Consider the following 12,929-nt stretch of genomic DNA (forward strand, 5'->3'; position numbering starts at 1 on the left):
CATGCCAACTAATCAGCTGTTGCCCCCCCTCCATCCTCTCCTCCTTCTGGTTGCCGGAGCAACGGAACATCGGCGCTCAGAGAAGCTCAGCATCGAATTCAGCGATGTTTTTCTTCCTTTTATTTTTCTCTTAATTGGCTGCGTTTTTCTGAGCTCAGGCCCCGGTCTGGGTTTTTTGTTGTTTTGTTGCTCGGCTGGTGTTTAGTCTCGGGGTTGGAGACGCGAGGCTTCATTTCTAACACAACTAAGTCCAAACTGACAGACAGGATGTTCTGTCACAGTGACAGATTCATTTTAAGGCTGATCGATAAACAACATTTTTACTGACACTGACATTTCACTGCTTTATCAACACTATTTCTGGAGTTAATTAATATTTAATAAGCTGATATTCATTGATGATTTCATTACATTTTCAATCTAGAGCACAGATACGGCATCTGCTTGTCCCAAATCGCATCCTCTTCACTATAAAGTGCACCATTTTTGGTGTTTTGTAGCTAATTTCCTAAAGCACAGTTGAGAATATCCAGTGTGCCCCTGAAATCCTGCGAAGACACACGGATGGTACAGGTTAGCGTCCAAATGATGCAGGTACAGAATACCCATAATGCACTTTGAGTTCAGAGAAAATAGGGAGTAGGAAGTATACAAAGGCTGTATGCCTGACACTGCACCCTATTCACTATATAGTGCACTATTTTGTAGGTTTTGCCATTTTGTGCACTTTTAGAAAAAATAGCAAAAGAACTTTTCAAGGGTACTTCCCTCAGTTTTGGGTTCTAACAGAGGTACAACCGATGCATGGAGGTGAATATCCAGTAAAATCCAACAATGCACCACAATAAGCTAGTGTCCAAATACCCATAATTCACTTTGCTGTTTGATGTTGTATCAGACTTCGTTCCCTGTTCACTACATAGTGCATTATTTAGGATGCAGCCATTTTGTAGTGTTGTCCAAACTTTTAGTGGACATCTTATAATCCCTGGAAGGAATGTTCTGTTCACTCCTAAGTAAAGGATGCCTTTAATTTAACTACTTCATACATCTATTGTCCTTCTCAGTTATTTGCAGTAGACACAATGTTTATGGATCTAAACTCTCAAAAGCATATATGTTTTAAATTTTGCATTTTTAATTGGAATATTTAACTCCAAATAGCTCCAAAGAACTCCAGATTTTCGCAGCATGAAGATCATTAAATGTTGGAGTGAGCTTCACACTGAGCCCTGTCTCTAACGTGTCGTTCCCTCGTGGCTGTGTAGGTGTGTACAGAGGGACGTCTGATCCTGGAGTTTGCCTTCGATGACCTGATGCGGATTAAGACGTGGCACTTCACCATCAGGCAGTACCGCGAGCTCATCCCACGCAGCGTCCTCGCCATGCACGTGAGTGTGATGTCATCGTTCAGCGCCACTTCCTGATATCAGACCAACACAGTAATATCCCTCGGGAAATGTCATTTCTACATACATGGATTATTCTGATTCTATAGTAAAACATTTGGGTAACCCCAGCACCAATTTTACATCTTTCCAATAAAAATCAGAGTATAAAATAAATTTTAAAAAGCAGCTAAAAACAAATCATCTTTTTAGAGATTAAAGATAAATATGAAAAAATATTTTAAAAATATAAAAATGAAGTGAAATACATATAATAAAAACAAATAATAAAAGATAAGAAAATTAATAAAAACAAAATGACTAACTTGATAGTCTTTTTTTGATATTGTACATACCTTTCCATTCCAAATTTATGAAAATGTCATGATATAATTTGGAGACTATGTTGATGAAATCATTATTCATTTCTGATGGCCATTGAACTCGAATTATCTCCTAGCTTGAAATTTTTTTTTTTGAGAACATACCCAGAGAATATACAGTACATTATAGTGTACACACTATAATCTGAGGTAACGCATGCTTTTTTCCTCAGTGTGAGGCGGCCAGTGCCTCCAGCTCGCCTCAGATTTTGCACAGAACTGTGAAAAGTTTCTTCCTTCTGGGAGATTAAATAAAAAAAAAAAAACAATTTCATTAGAAACATCAAAGACAGACTTAGATGAAAGAAAGCCTTGTCTAAAGCAAAGCAAAGTGGAATAATAACAAGGTCAAATGAGTAATCTGCTTAATTCCACAGTGTAACGAACTCTTCTAACACGCCACGATGAAGCCAACTACAGCGGTCAGCTAACTTCCACACTCGCCATTCATGGAGCAGAATTAAACGAGTGATAGCTTTCAGTCTCTCGTTGCTATTTTGGCTGGTGTAGCAGATTTTTACAGGTGTTTTTTTTTTAACTTTTCTCTCAGTAGATTTCAGGCTATGCAACGTTAGAAAGTTTGCACACGCTCCAGCCCCGCTGTGTTCATGTGAAATTCACATAGTCTTAAATTGGGCCCTGTGGGTATATCAGCCATAGTGGAAGAAAGAGAGAGAGATCTTAGGAAGAGAGAGAGAGAGAGAGAGAGAGCTGGGGGAGAGCAGAGGAGGGGGTTCAGGAGAAGGGTGGTTTTAACATTACTGCAGTGTAGTTGATCAGCTCCCACACACATGCACACATGCTTAAACTAATGCACACAGGGACGAGTGGCAACAATGGTAAAAGTGAAACTAAACTTGAAACTTGTCATTAAAACAAGGAGTGAACAGTCTCTACATTCTGTTGAACAGCTTACACATTTTCTTCTCAAAAATAAGAGCTTTTACCAGATATGCACCAGTCCGCTACGAATGCAGCGTTCGAGTAAAGCGCGTAACTCTAACCTCTGACAAGATAAACGAAAGAAAATGGCCCCTGAGTAGGAAAGGTGACATGAGTAGGAAATGGTGTATGACATCATACCAACATGGCCGCTCACACTGTCAACAGTAAATAAAATATCACTTCACTACTTTGCAGTATTTACTTTAGCTCAATTAACAAACTCATGATCAGTACTGTAACATGACCAGCTTGACCACACAAAAACATGCTTTCATAGAGGCATCCATGTTTTGTCCTACTTTGTAGCTTGACTTTCCACTTCCGAATGAAGTCGAATGTAGATTGGATATTATTGGCCTAAAGTGTTTGGAATTGGATCGGGTTTGATTGATTTTCCTAATCTGATCCGCAAAACACGGATCTTGTACATAAACTAGCGGTGGTTCCAGACCAATTTAGCAGAGGGACCATTTAGTACACACTATTGTTTCATTTATCAAGAAAAAACAAACAAACTAGCTAACACTAGCTAACAATTTAACCCATTTCCACAAAATGAGAAATTTAGTAAATGTTGTGTGTAAATGTTTTCATAGACCAAGTTGAACTAAAATTCTCTGCCAGATTTACAAAAGTTTTGGTAACGCTGATTTTTCTACATACTCACATGTGTACGTTGATAAATTCAAATGACTCGTGAATTACCAAGCACATTCCGGGCACAGCTGTTCTATATTTAGCAACACCCACAAAACTCCATAAAAGGCAAAGCTCACAGAGAGCTGAAAATGACAAAATGACAACTAAACAGTGAAAGAGAGTTTGTCAATTTGTCCTCATTGAATGACTAGTCTTATTTGTCTTAATTTATGTATTTCTTTTTGGATTGCTTTTTTTTCAAGTCATTAATATAAAAGGACTCGGTTTCACAAAATTGTCATTAAATGTGTGTATTTTAACTAAATAAATACGAACTAGACAGCATAGTCTGTATGAAAATTACAGCAAGTTATCACCAATTATACAGTTTGAAGCCAATCAGTTACAATTGAGTAAAAAAAGGTGAATTTAATAGTACATATACTGCAGTTGTACAAAATACTAACGTTTCAGTAGCTTAGACCATCCCACAAACCACACACAAACAAATCTTAAATGCAAAAACAGCATCACGTGACCATTTTACTTGTTACATCTTTATAATCTGGTATTTTAAAAACACATTTTTAAAATGTATTTATTTATATCCGTGTGATGTCATCACCTACAGCCTACACTGATTAACATCTACACTCTCTTTTCTTGTCTACACCAAACCACTAACCATAAATGACCTATTTTTAAATATTCTAGAAATTTAAATCCTGTCCAGTGCAGCTCTGGCGCTTTGTCTCACAAATACACACATGCTCACACTCACACATCTCTTTCCCGCCGTCATGCTGTCTCTGAACTCGTTCCATTCCCGCTTTATCTCTGCGGGTTTCTCTTAAGTCACATGGATTGGTAGCCATAGTGTGAATGCAGCTGAGCTTTTTTTTTTTTTTTTCGAGGTAATCCCCTGGGCTGTGGCCAAATTCAAATTTTCAGCCATCTCTATCAATATTTATTAGCAGTTTGAGTGCACTCCACATACAGCGCCCCAAACCCTGAATCAAATACATATTCAGTGTAATTGAAGCATTGGCCTCAGTCCCATTCTGGCCTTCCGGCTCCACCCGTCAGCTTGGTTTCAGCTGCTCTTGAAATCCAAATAGGAAACAAGAAATTAAAAAATAATGCCGATTTGCTATTGGGTATTTGCTTTTATGTAATTTTATTCTTTATCCCAATATAAAATGAAGCACTCAAATGGTGGAAAAATGTGATTTTCTGACGTGTTTTGGAGCCTTAATGCAGATGGTAAAGAGCTGGCTAGTCACAGTCATTTTGTAAAACCTGATAGGGAAGCTCTCTCCCATTTTAAACGGTTCAGTCCATAAACAAAGTAACTAGACGGAGGAAATCGAAAATTGGTACAACATTGAGCTCAGTATACACACACAGCACACTTTATTACACTCTAGTACCTTGCTGGTCCACGTTGTTGTGTGTACACAGCTCGGGTATTTCCAAATGTGTGTTGATCATCTGTTTCTGACCACAAGCCACAGTTGGTTGGATATTTTTGGTGACACTGAGCGGTTTAAAACCTCAGCCTTTCTCATACCACTCATACCAGAATTGTTGCTGTGCTGAGAAATGATCCATCAACCAAATAATATCTGGGCTGGTATGTATAAAGCTGCTCAGAGTGACAAAAAAACTCTAAGAAATCAGGAAATTTACGCTTGTACTTAGACCTAAGAATGGGAGTGATGTACAGAAATTCTTTCATATAGCTCCTGGTTCTCCCCATGGCCATTTGGGTTTCTTCTGGGTTCTCAGGTTTCCTCCCAGCTCCCAAAAACAAGCCAGTAGGTGGACTGGCTATGCCAAATTGCCCCTGGGTGTGAATGAGTGTGTGAATGTGTATATGCATGGTGCTTTATGATGGACTGGCGTCCCATCCAGGATGCACTCCCACCTCATGTCTTGTGTCCCCGGGATATGCACCTGATCTACCGTGAAGTTGACCAGGATGTATTGGTTACTGAAGATGAATAAGTAAACTTTCAGGAAGATTTTTTTAAATGCAACTTTTTAATCTGTGTAATTTGTCCTTTTAGGAATTATTAGGTTTTGGGTCAGCTTCAACAAAGAAATCTATGAAAATGTAGATCTTGCCTTTGTTTCATCTTAAGAATCTTTTTTGTTAATGTGTACATTTCAACCACTGCCCTTTGATTTCCATTATACATAAGTTAAGGGTAAACAGTTTTTTTGTTTTTTTCTCAGTACAGAGAAATGTTGACAAAAGTGCACAGTGTGTTTGTCTTTTCGTTGGGAGATGGCATGTTCGAATCCCAGCGATGCCATAGCCATCCTTTACTGGGAGTCTAGAGAGCAAATTTGGCCAAGATCTCTGGGTGGGAGGGATGGTGTACTTTCTCTCCGCTGTCAATCACAGAGACACTAGCCAATCACGAGCATCTGTAAGTTCATGTATGTGGAAGAGGGCAGATAGAGCTTTTCTCTGAATGTTGCTCTGTGATGCAGCACCTTGGAAATATGAGGTTGACCGGCTTCATGTGTCTTGGAGGAAGCATGTGTTGGGCTTCAACCTACCCAGTTGGTAGCTGTAGTATGATAAAGTATGATAGAAGAGAGCTGGCTGGTGTTTGGGTCCAAATTGGGAGAGAAAAATTTCTGTTTATGGTATTCGCACATACAATAAGTAACACATATGATACGGATAATCGCACATATTATACAGACGTGGTAAACAGCAATTAATTTGAAAAACACTGGATTATTGCTTTAAGGTTGTAATGATGGCTGCCCTTCTGCCCTCACAGGCTCAAGACCCTCAGGTTCTGGAGCAGCTCTCCAAAAACATCACCCGAATGGGTCTGACTAACTTCACGCTCAACTACCTCAGGGTAAGTCTCATGCACACACACACACACACACACACACACACACACACACAAACACACAGACGCACACACATAAAGATGACAAATGAAGGTATTCGAAAAGCTTCCCTCCTTTAGTTGTGCATGTTGTGTGTGTGTGTGTGTGTGTGTGTGTGTGTGTCCACAAGCCAACCTGCACTCATGCCATAGCACTTATTTTAGTCTCTTTGTTTATTCTTTCAATTTCAGTATGAGTGACAGCTCCGGTTTGCAAAACAGGAGAACTAGATGGGGAAAGAAAATTAATTGGATGGGGAGAATTAGCATAACATTAATGAGCGTTCTGTGCTGAAGCACAGCATTGTGGGTCTCGACGCCCAGCTCCCGCTCACCCAGCACACCGTTATGTTAGAGGTAAAAGAAATGAGGAGAAATAAGAAAGGGCAGTTTAGCGTTTAGTTCAAGGGCAGCTTAGTGTTGGTTCAACCTGGAATCAACTTTATTCTGCTGCATGTTAAGCACTCAGATGTATTATTATAAAGCTTTGGTTAAAAAAAAAATAGCAAAGTCTAAGCTGAATTGGGAATTAAATTAGAATTTGGTTCTGCTCTATACATCTCAAAGCCCTCAGCCTGAATCTGATCCAGTGCATGTGCTGCAGCTGTTTAGCATGCCAGATGTTTTTGCATACATTCCCTGTTTGGCTTTGCATGTCTTCAGCTACACAGCTTCAGGGTAGGAATCGGAAAAATAGACAGCAGCGTGCTTGTTTCATACCATCTGAATAATAACTGAGACTCACTCACTTGTATTTTTCTGTCCAAAATGATGCAATGTTCATCAATGATCCAGTGTAAAGAGACATTTAAAGCAACCAATGATTCTATATGATACGATTTACAATGATTTAACTGTGAATACGTTGAGATAATAGGTGATTCAGTATTGTTTTTATTGGGAAAAAAAGCATTGGCTTGAGAAGAAATAAATCATGCCTTCATTACTTGGACTGCCTGAGGCACAGAAGCCACATCTACTGTACTAGGACTGAGAGGCACATAAACCATGCCTACTAGGTCCGACAGACACAGAGCCCACGCCTCCTTAACCAGGACTGACAGGCACAGAAGCCACACCTATTTAACTAGGCCATGCCTACTTTACTAGGATAGATAGGCATTTAAGCCATGCCAACTCTACTAAGATTGACAGGCACATATTGCATGCTTCCTTAGCTAGGAAAGACAGGTACAGAGTCTACACGTACTTAACTAGGACTTACAGGCACAGAGGCCACACCTACTTTACAAGGACTGATAAGCACAGAAGCTATGTCTACATTACTAGGATTGACAGGTCCTTAAGCCACATCACCTTTACTAGGACTGACGGGCACAGAGACTACTCCTCCTTAACTATGACTGACAGGCATAGAAACCACATCCCTGTAACAAGGACTGATAGGGACAGAAACCACGCCTGCTTTACTAGGACTGATAGGCGTAGAAGCCATGCCTACTTTACTAGGACTGACAGGCACCAAGGCCATGTCTCCTTCGTTCATATTAAGATATGATAATTAAGGCCATGCCTACTTTACAGGGAATGATAGGCACAGAAGTCACACCTCTTATAGTGGAACTGAGAGACACTAAAGCCATGGCACCATCACTGAGACTGACAGGCACAGAGGTCACACCACCTCAACTAAGACTGACAAGCATCAAGACCATGAATCCTTAACTGAGACTGACAGGCACCTCCTACGTTTGTATTAAATAGAATAATTAAGTCCATGTCTCATTAACTAAGACTGACAGGCATCAATTCCACACTTTCTTCACTAAGACTGACAGGCACTTAGGCCACGCCTCCTTTGTTAGCATTAAATATGATGATTAAATCTGTAGATTGCACACAGGAGCATAATGATCACAAGTTTAAAATTCAGTGAGAGGTCGAACCTGGCACTGAATCCTGTAAACACTATCGCGTCTCATTTTTGCCAGTCATGGTCATTTCTCTCACGGTTTCCTAGCTTCAAAATGGAGTAAAAATACCCCATAAAAGAGGCTCGTTAGTGTGGTGTGCGTGTGCGAGGTTATCAGCGGCTCCACTCGAGCTCCGTTTCCTGAGCTAGGACGGATGAGGCGCTGTGGCTGAGGAAGGCCGCGGGTTTCCTCACATTCACGCTGGAAATAGCTGCACTGCCTCGGCCCCGGGCCAGGGATTGTTCCCCAGAAACGGTGGAAGTGTGAGGGGATGCGGCCGTGTCCGAATGCAGGCTCCTGAAACTCAAACAGATGGTGTGTGTGTGTGTGTGTGTGTGTATGTGTGTGTGTGTGTGTGTGTGTGAGCGCATGATTATGTGTCTTTATCCACCTGCTACCTAAAAAAGAGCTAAAATGATGATCTGCAGAATGTAGGCATATAACATTGTAGTATCTGTAGTAGGATTAATTAGATTAATGTAAGAAAACAAGATGCTGTCTATATGACAGGATTCATTTTTAAGGATTTTTTGAGGTGTTGGTAGTTTTTCTGTAACATGATTTATTTTTTACCTTTCAATTAAAAACTTATTATTAAATTATTATAATTATTAAATTATTAAAAGCCATAAATATTTAATTATATTACACACTTATGTCTAATAAAGGTGATTATGTAGTTTAAAAAATATTTTTTTTATTTATTTGTATTTTACACTACATATTATAGTTATAAATTACATTTTCAGATTATGAAAATTATTGTCAAATTTTGATATTATCAGTCACATTACAATTCTATCTTTTATTCTAAATGTTAAAAAAGAAAAAAAAAGTTTGTGGCATGATTTTAGGAATATCATTTTGTTATTTTTAATTTCTTTATTGGCTGAGCCATATTTAATCTGTAAGTAATTACAATAATTTAAAGTCATGAGTCACTGGTGTGTCTTTCACCAATATTTGTAATGCTGGCATGTTGCTTTGATCACCGAGTATGTGTGTGTGTGTGTGTGTGTGTGTGTGTGTGTGTAGCTGTGTGTGATCCTAGAGCCCATGCAGGAGCTCATGTCCAGACACAAGACATACAGCCTCAGCCCCAGAGACTGTCTGAAGACGTGCCTGTTTCAGAAATGGCAGCGCATGGTGGCACCTCCAGGTACACACACACACACACACACACACACACACACGTGATGTGTCTCACACACACACACTGTCATGTGTTATGCTAAGAGAATATATATATAGAATTCAGTAATTTCCCAAACCAATCCCAGCCAGTCTATATTTTTGCTTTCCAATTCGGAAAACACTTCTGCGTTAGGACGTGAACACTACGAGTGAGGATAGATGCTGGATACGGATCTTCAGAGTGTGTTGGGAAGCTCAGTGTGGATGCATAGTGGGAATTTATAGGGGAATGGTCTCATTGCAGTGCTCAGTGATGCGAAGTTCATTACAAGCAGTGCGGAACGAATGTGTAACTTGAAAATGGCTTGCTTGCACACATCCTGATTTCACCGATTGACAGACACGAGGGTCCATGAGGCCAGAGCTTTACTTATATTTAACCCGTTAGTTGAAAACATTTAGTTCTCACTTCTTCATCTAGTCATATTGATTAGCATAAATGCTGTTGTTTACACAAAATATAACTTTATTAAACATTAACTAGCTTACTAGTAACCTTTACTACTGGTTTTAACAGATATGTTTAGCTAATGCTAGCTTTAACAAGGCTAGTTACAGTGTGTAATGCATGATAGCCAAAGCTAGAGAGTTAACATTAACGTTTGCTAATGTTTGATGATCTGCACTTAACTGAGGTTGATCATTTATTATCAGGGGTGCCAAAATCTATAAGCAGGGTTGTGGTCTGCTTAAATGGAGGAGCTGCTAATGAGTAAGGCACTTCGGAAAGAAAAATAAAGATTAGCTGACTCATCCACTGATACAGTGGATGAGTCCGAAAGGCTTGCACTTTCATGGTAAAATTCTCTCAGCCTGCTAAGATTTTCTTGCTAGCAATGTTGGCACCTCTGCTAATATGTTGTTTAAACATTATATAAATCTATTTTATTTTAAACCAGTATTTTATCTTAGCGCTATGTCGAACTGAGGAGATAGAAAGATATGATTTTTGATATGATTTATATATGATTCAACAATTATTAACAGTTGGAGTTTTATACTCCAGGGGTTGTCACAAACTTTGCTGCTAACATTTGTCTTAGATGTTTTTATGTCTTCTGTATAGGTGTGTTAGAAGAAAAGAGAAAATTTAAGATTTCCAAATATTTCTTTAAAAAAACCTGAAATATTACAGAGAATTTTTGGTCATTAAAAAAGTAGCATATTAAGTGATAGAATGCTAGCTAAAAACCTAGCAGGTGATTTCTTTATAAAATTGTGCAACAGCATACTCAGAAGAAATGATGCAGGCCTTCATAACAAAGATTACATATGTATATGTACATAAGTATATGTATAGAAATTAATTTTTTTTCAAAGGAACTTCTCTGTACAGTATGTTGTTCACATGACTTTTGCACAAACTGTAAATTAATGATAAAATCACCCTCACTCATTAGAATTCCTACACATGTTCATGACCGGGGTTGTTTTGTCTGGTGGTCCATTTGGACTATTTGGATTTGGCTTTGGATTATTTTCCACAAGTTAAAACCCACGTCACTGTGGCAGACTGACTTAGCAAAATTAGCGTTTGTGAAGCTGTCAGTGAACCTGGTATTAATTTGTGGGATTTTCCTCTACTTCCGCTTCTGAACCCCGTCTGGCCCCAGTTAAACTCCTATTCCGTGTTGTGAATCATCTATAACGGTCGTTTCCGTACGAGCTGCGGCTCCTTCTTTTCCTCCCATTCTGCTGAAACACAGTCCGAGTCGAGGGCAGGAAGGAAGGACGGCCACGTTTATACACTGATAAGTCCTTTTTTGTGCTGTTTCCTTGCGTCATTCACACACACACACCCTCACTGGTAAACACACCAGGAGCCAGAATTGTCTGGATTCAGTGTGTATGGCCGGTTTTTGTCTATTTTAATTGTAGATATGATAACATTGTTATCTTTCTTTATTTTCTTTAACCATAAAACCAAAGTGAAGTGTGAACATTTCCACAGGTTTGAGTGTTTGGAATCTTTGAAAATGTATTTTATAAAATTTATTTGATAAAAACTGGAACATTGTTTTTATTTAAATTGTTATAGTAATGGCAACTGGAATACTGACATTTGCTCCTACAGTAGCTTGCATAAGTATTCACCCCCTTGAACTTTTTAGTACATTTATAACCCGGAAATTTTTTTTTTTTTTTATGTCATGAATCTACACAAAATAACTCATAAGGGGTGAAGTTTTACCTTCTAAAAACAGGACAGCGTCCCTAAACACACTACCAAAACTACAGTGGTTCAAAACTGAGAACCTGAATATATTAATAATCCGATTGAGAATCTGTGACAAGGCGTTTGAAGAAAATTGCTGTTCAGCAGCATGTCTCCATCCAGTTTGCCAAGAACAATTTGCAAAAACATCAGGATCCAGATGTGCAAAGCTGATAGAGACATATCCCAGATGGAATTGCAGCCAAAGATGGTCCTACCAAGTATCAACACAGGGGGTGAATACTTAGGCAACCAACACATTTTTGCTTTTTTTATATTTTAATTAATCTTGCTGTCACAAATAAAAAAGTATTTTGCACCATACTGTGGAGATCACACTGCAAAAAATTCCAATTAAGTCTTTCATTTCTAGGTTGTAATGCTGTAAAATGTGGCAAAGAGTTCAAGGGAAGGGGGAATGGGGTGTGAATACTTATGCAAGGCACTGTATTTGCAAATAATTCATATGAAGCCCTTAAAAAATTCACACAGGCTCATTAACAGAAATATATGCTTTCTGAATAATGGATTCATGGCCTTTAATCATTTAGAAAGTGTTTTAAATATTATTTTAATCCATGTTTATTTATCTTTTTAATTTTAATTATTTGAATCATCATATTCTGCACAGTTATAAGCTTTTAATCCATATTTACTTAGAATTTTTATTTTAATTCTTTGAACAATTTTATTCCGTACAAAACTTTGAGTTCAGATTTAGCCTACTTTACATCTCAATTTGCATAGTCATGTTAAATTCATTTTATTTTGACTTTGTGATTTTCAGCAGGACATCCACAGAACTTCAAAACGGAAATCTTCCCTGCAAATCACAAGAAAGGTACTCATTCTGTCTTCTAACATTCTTCTTACTATGTCTCCTAACCAGTAAACTGTGGGCTATGTTCAACTTTTGTTGCCTAGGTGTTTACCTTGAAAAAAAAAAGTTTTCTAGTGACAAATCAGTTTAATATTAAGTCATAAAAGTCAATAAAAAATTGAAGACCAGTTAAACACAGAGCAAAAGCAGTGTATACATTTTCTTAAAATTAACATTTTTGTTTTTTAAGTATTTATTTAGGTATTAATTAGAACTGGAATGCTGAAATAATTATTTGATATATTTCACAATTCACTGGCATTTTAATACCTGTGTGTTGATGGTGTCGCATTTTAAATTTCTAGAATTTTAATAATCATACAATTTCTATCATGTAGAAAAATTGTGAATCACATTATTACAATGCAATGGATATAGCTAACTTGTTAATTTCAGGCTCCTATTTACTCTTTTCTGACCCAGAACACACCTCTAT

At 38.2% G+C, this 12,929-nt stretch overlaps 1 protein-coding gene across 3 annotated transcripts in view; it reads left to right on the top strand.

Moving 5' to 3' along the window:
• Positions 1 to 12,929, top strand: part of ldb2a (LIM domain binding 2a) — a 77,597-nt gene that overhangs the window by 53,509 nt on the left and 11,159 nt on the right. For 2 of the 3 annotated variants that reach the window (XM_026940658.3, XM_026940660.3), the window contains exons 4-7: positions 1,269 to 1,391; positions 6,154 to 6,237; positions 9,240 to 9,363; positions 12,401 to 12,454. In XM_026940658.3, coding sequence (XP_026796459.1) covers positions 1,269 to 1,391; positions 6,154 to 6,237; positions 9,240 to 9,363; positions 12,401 to 12,454 — 385 coding nt within the window. The remainder of the gene's footprint in view (positions 1 to 1,268; positions 1,392 to 6,153; positions 6,238 to 9,239; positions 9,364 to 12,400; positions 12,455 to 12,929) is intronic. The other variant, XM_026940659.3, reaches the window with a different exon arrangement.

The sequence above is a fragment of the Pangasianodon hypophthalmus genome, chromosome 7, assembly GCF_027358585.1.
Source record: "Pangasianodon hypophthalmus isolate fPanHyp1 chromosome 7, fPanHyp1.pri, whole genome shotgun sequence".
Lineage (NCBI taxonomy): Eukaryota > Metazoa > Chordata > Actinopteri > Siluriformes > Pangasiidae > Pangasianodon > Pangasianodon hypophthalmus.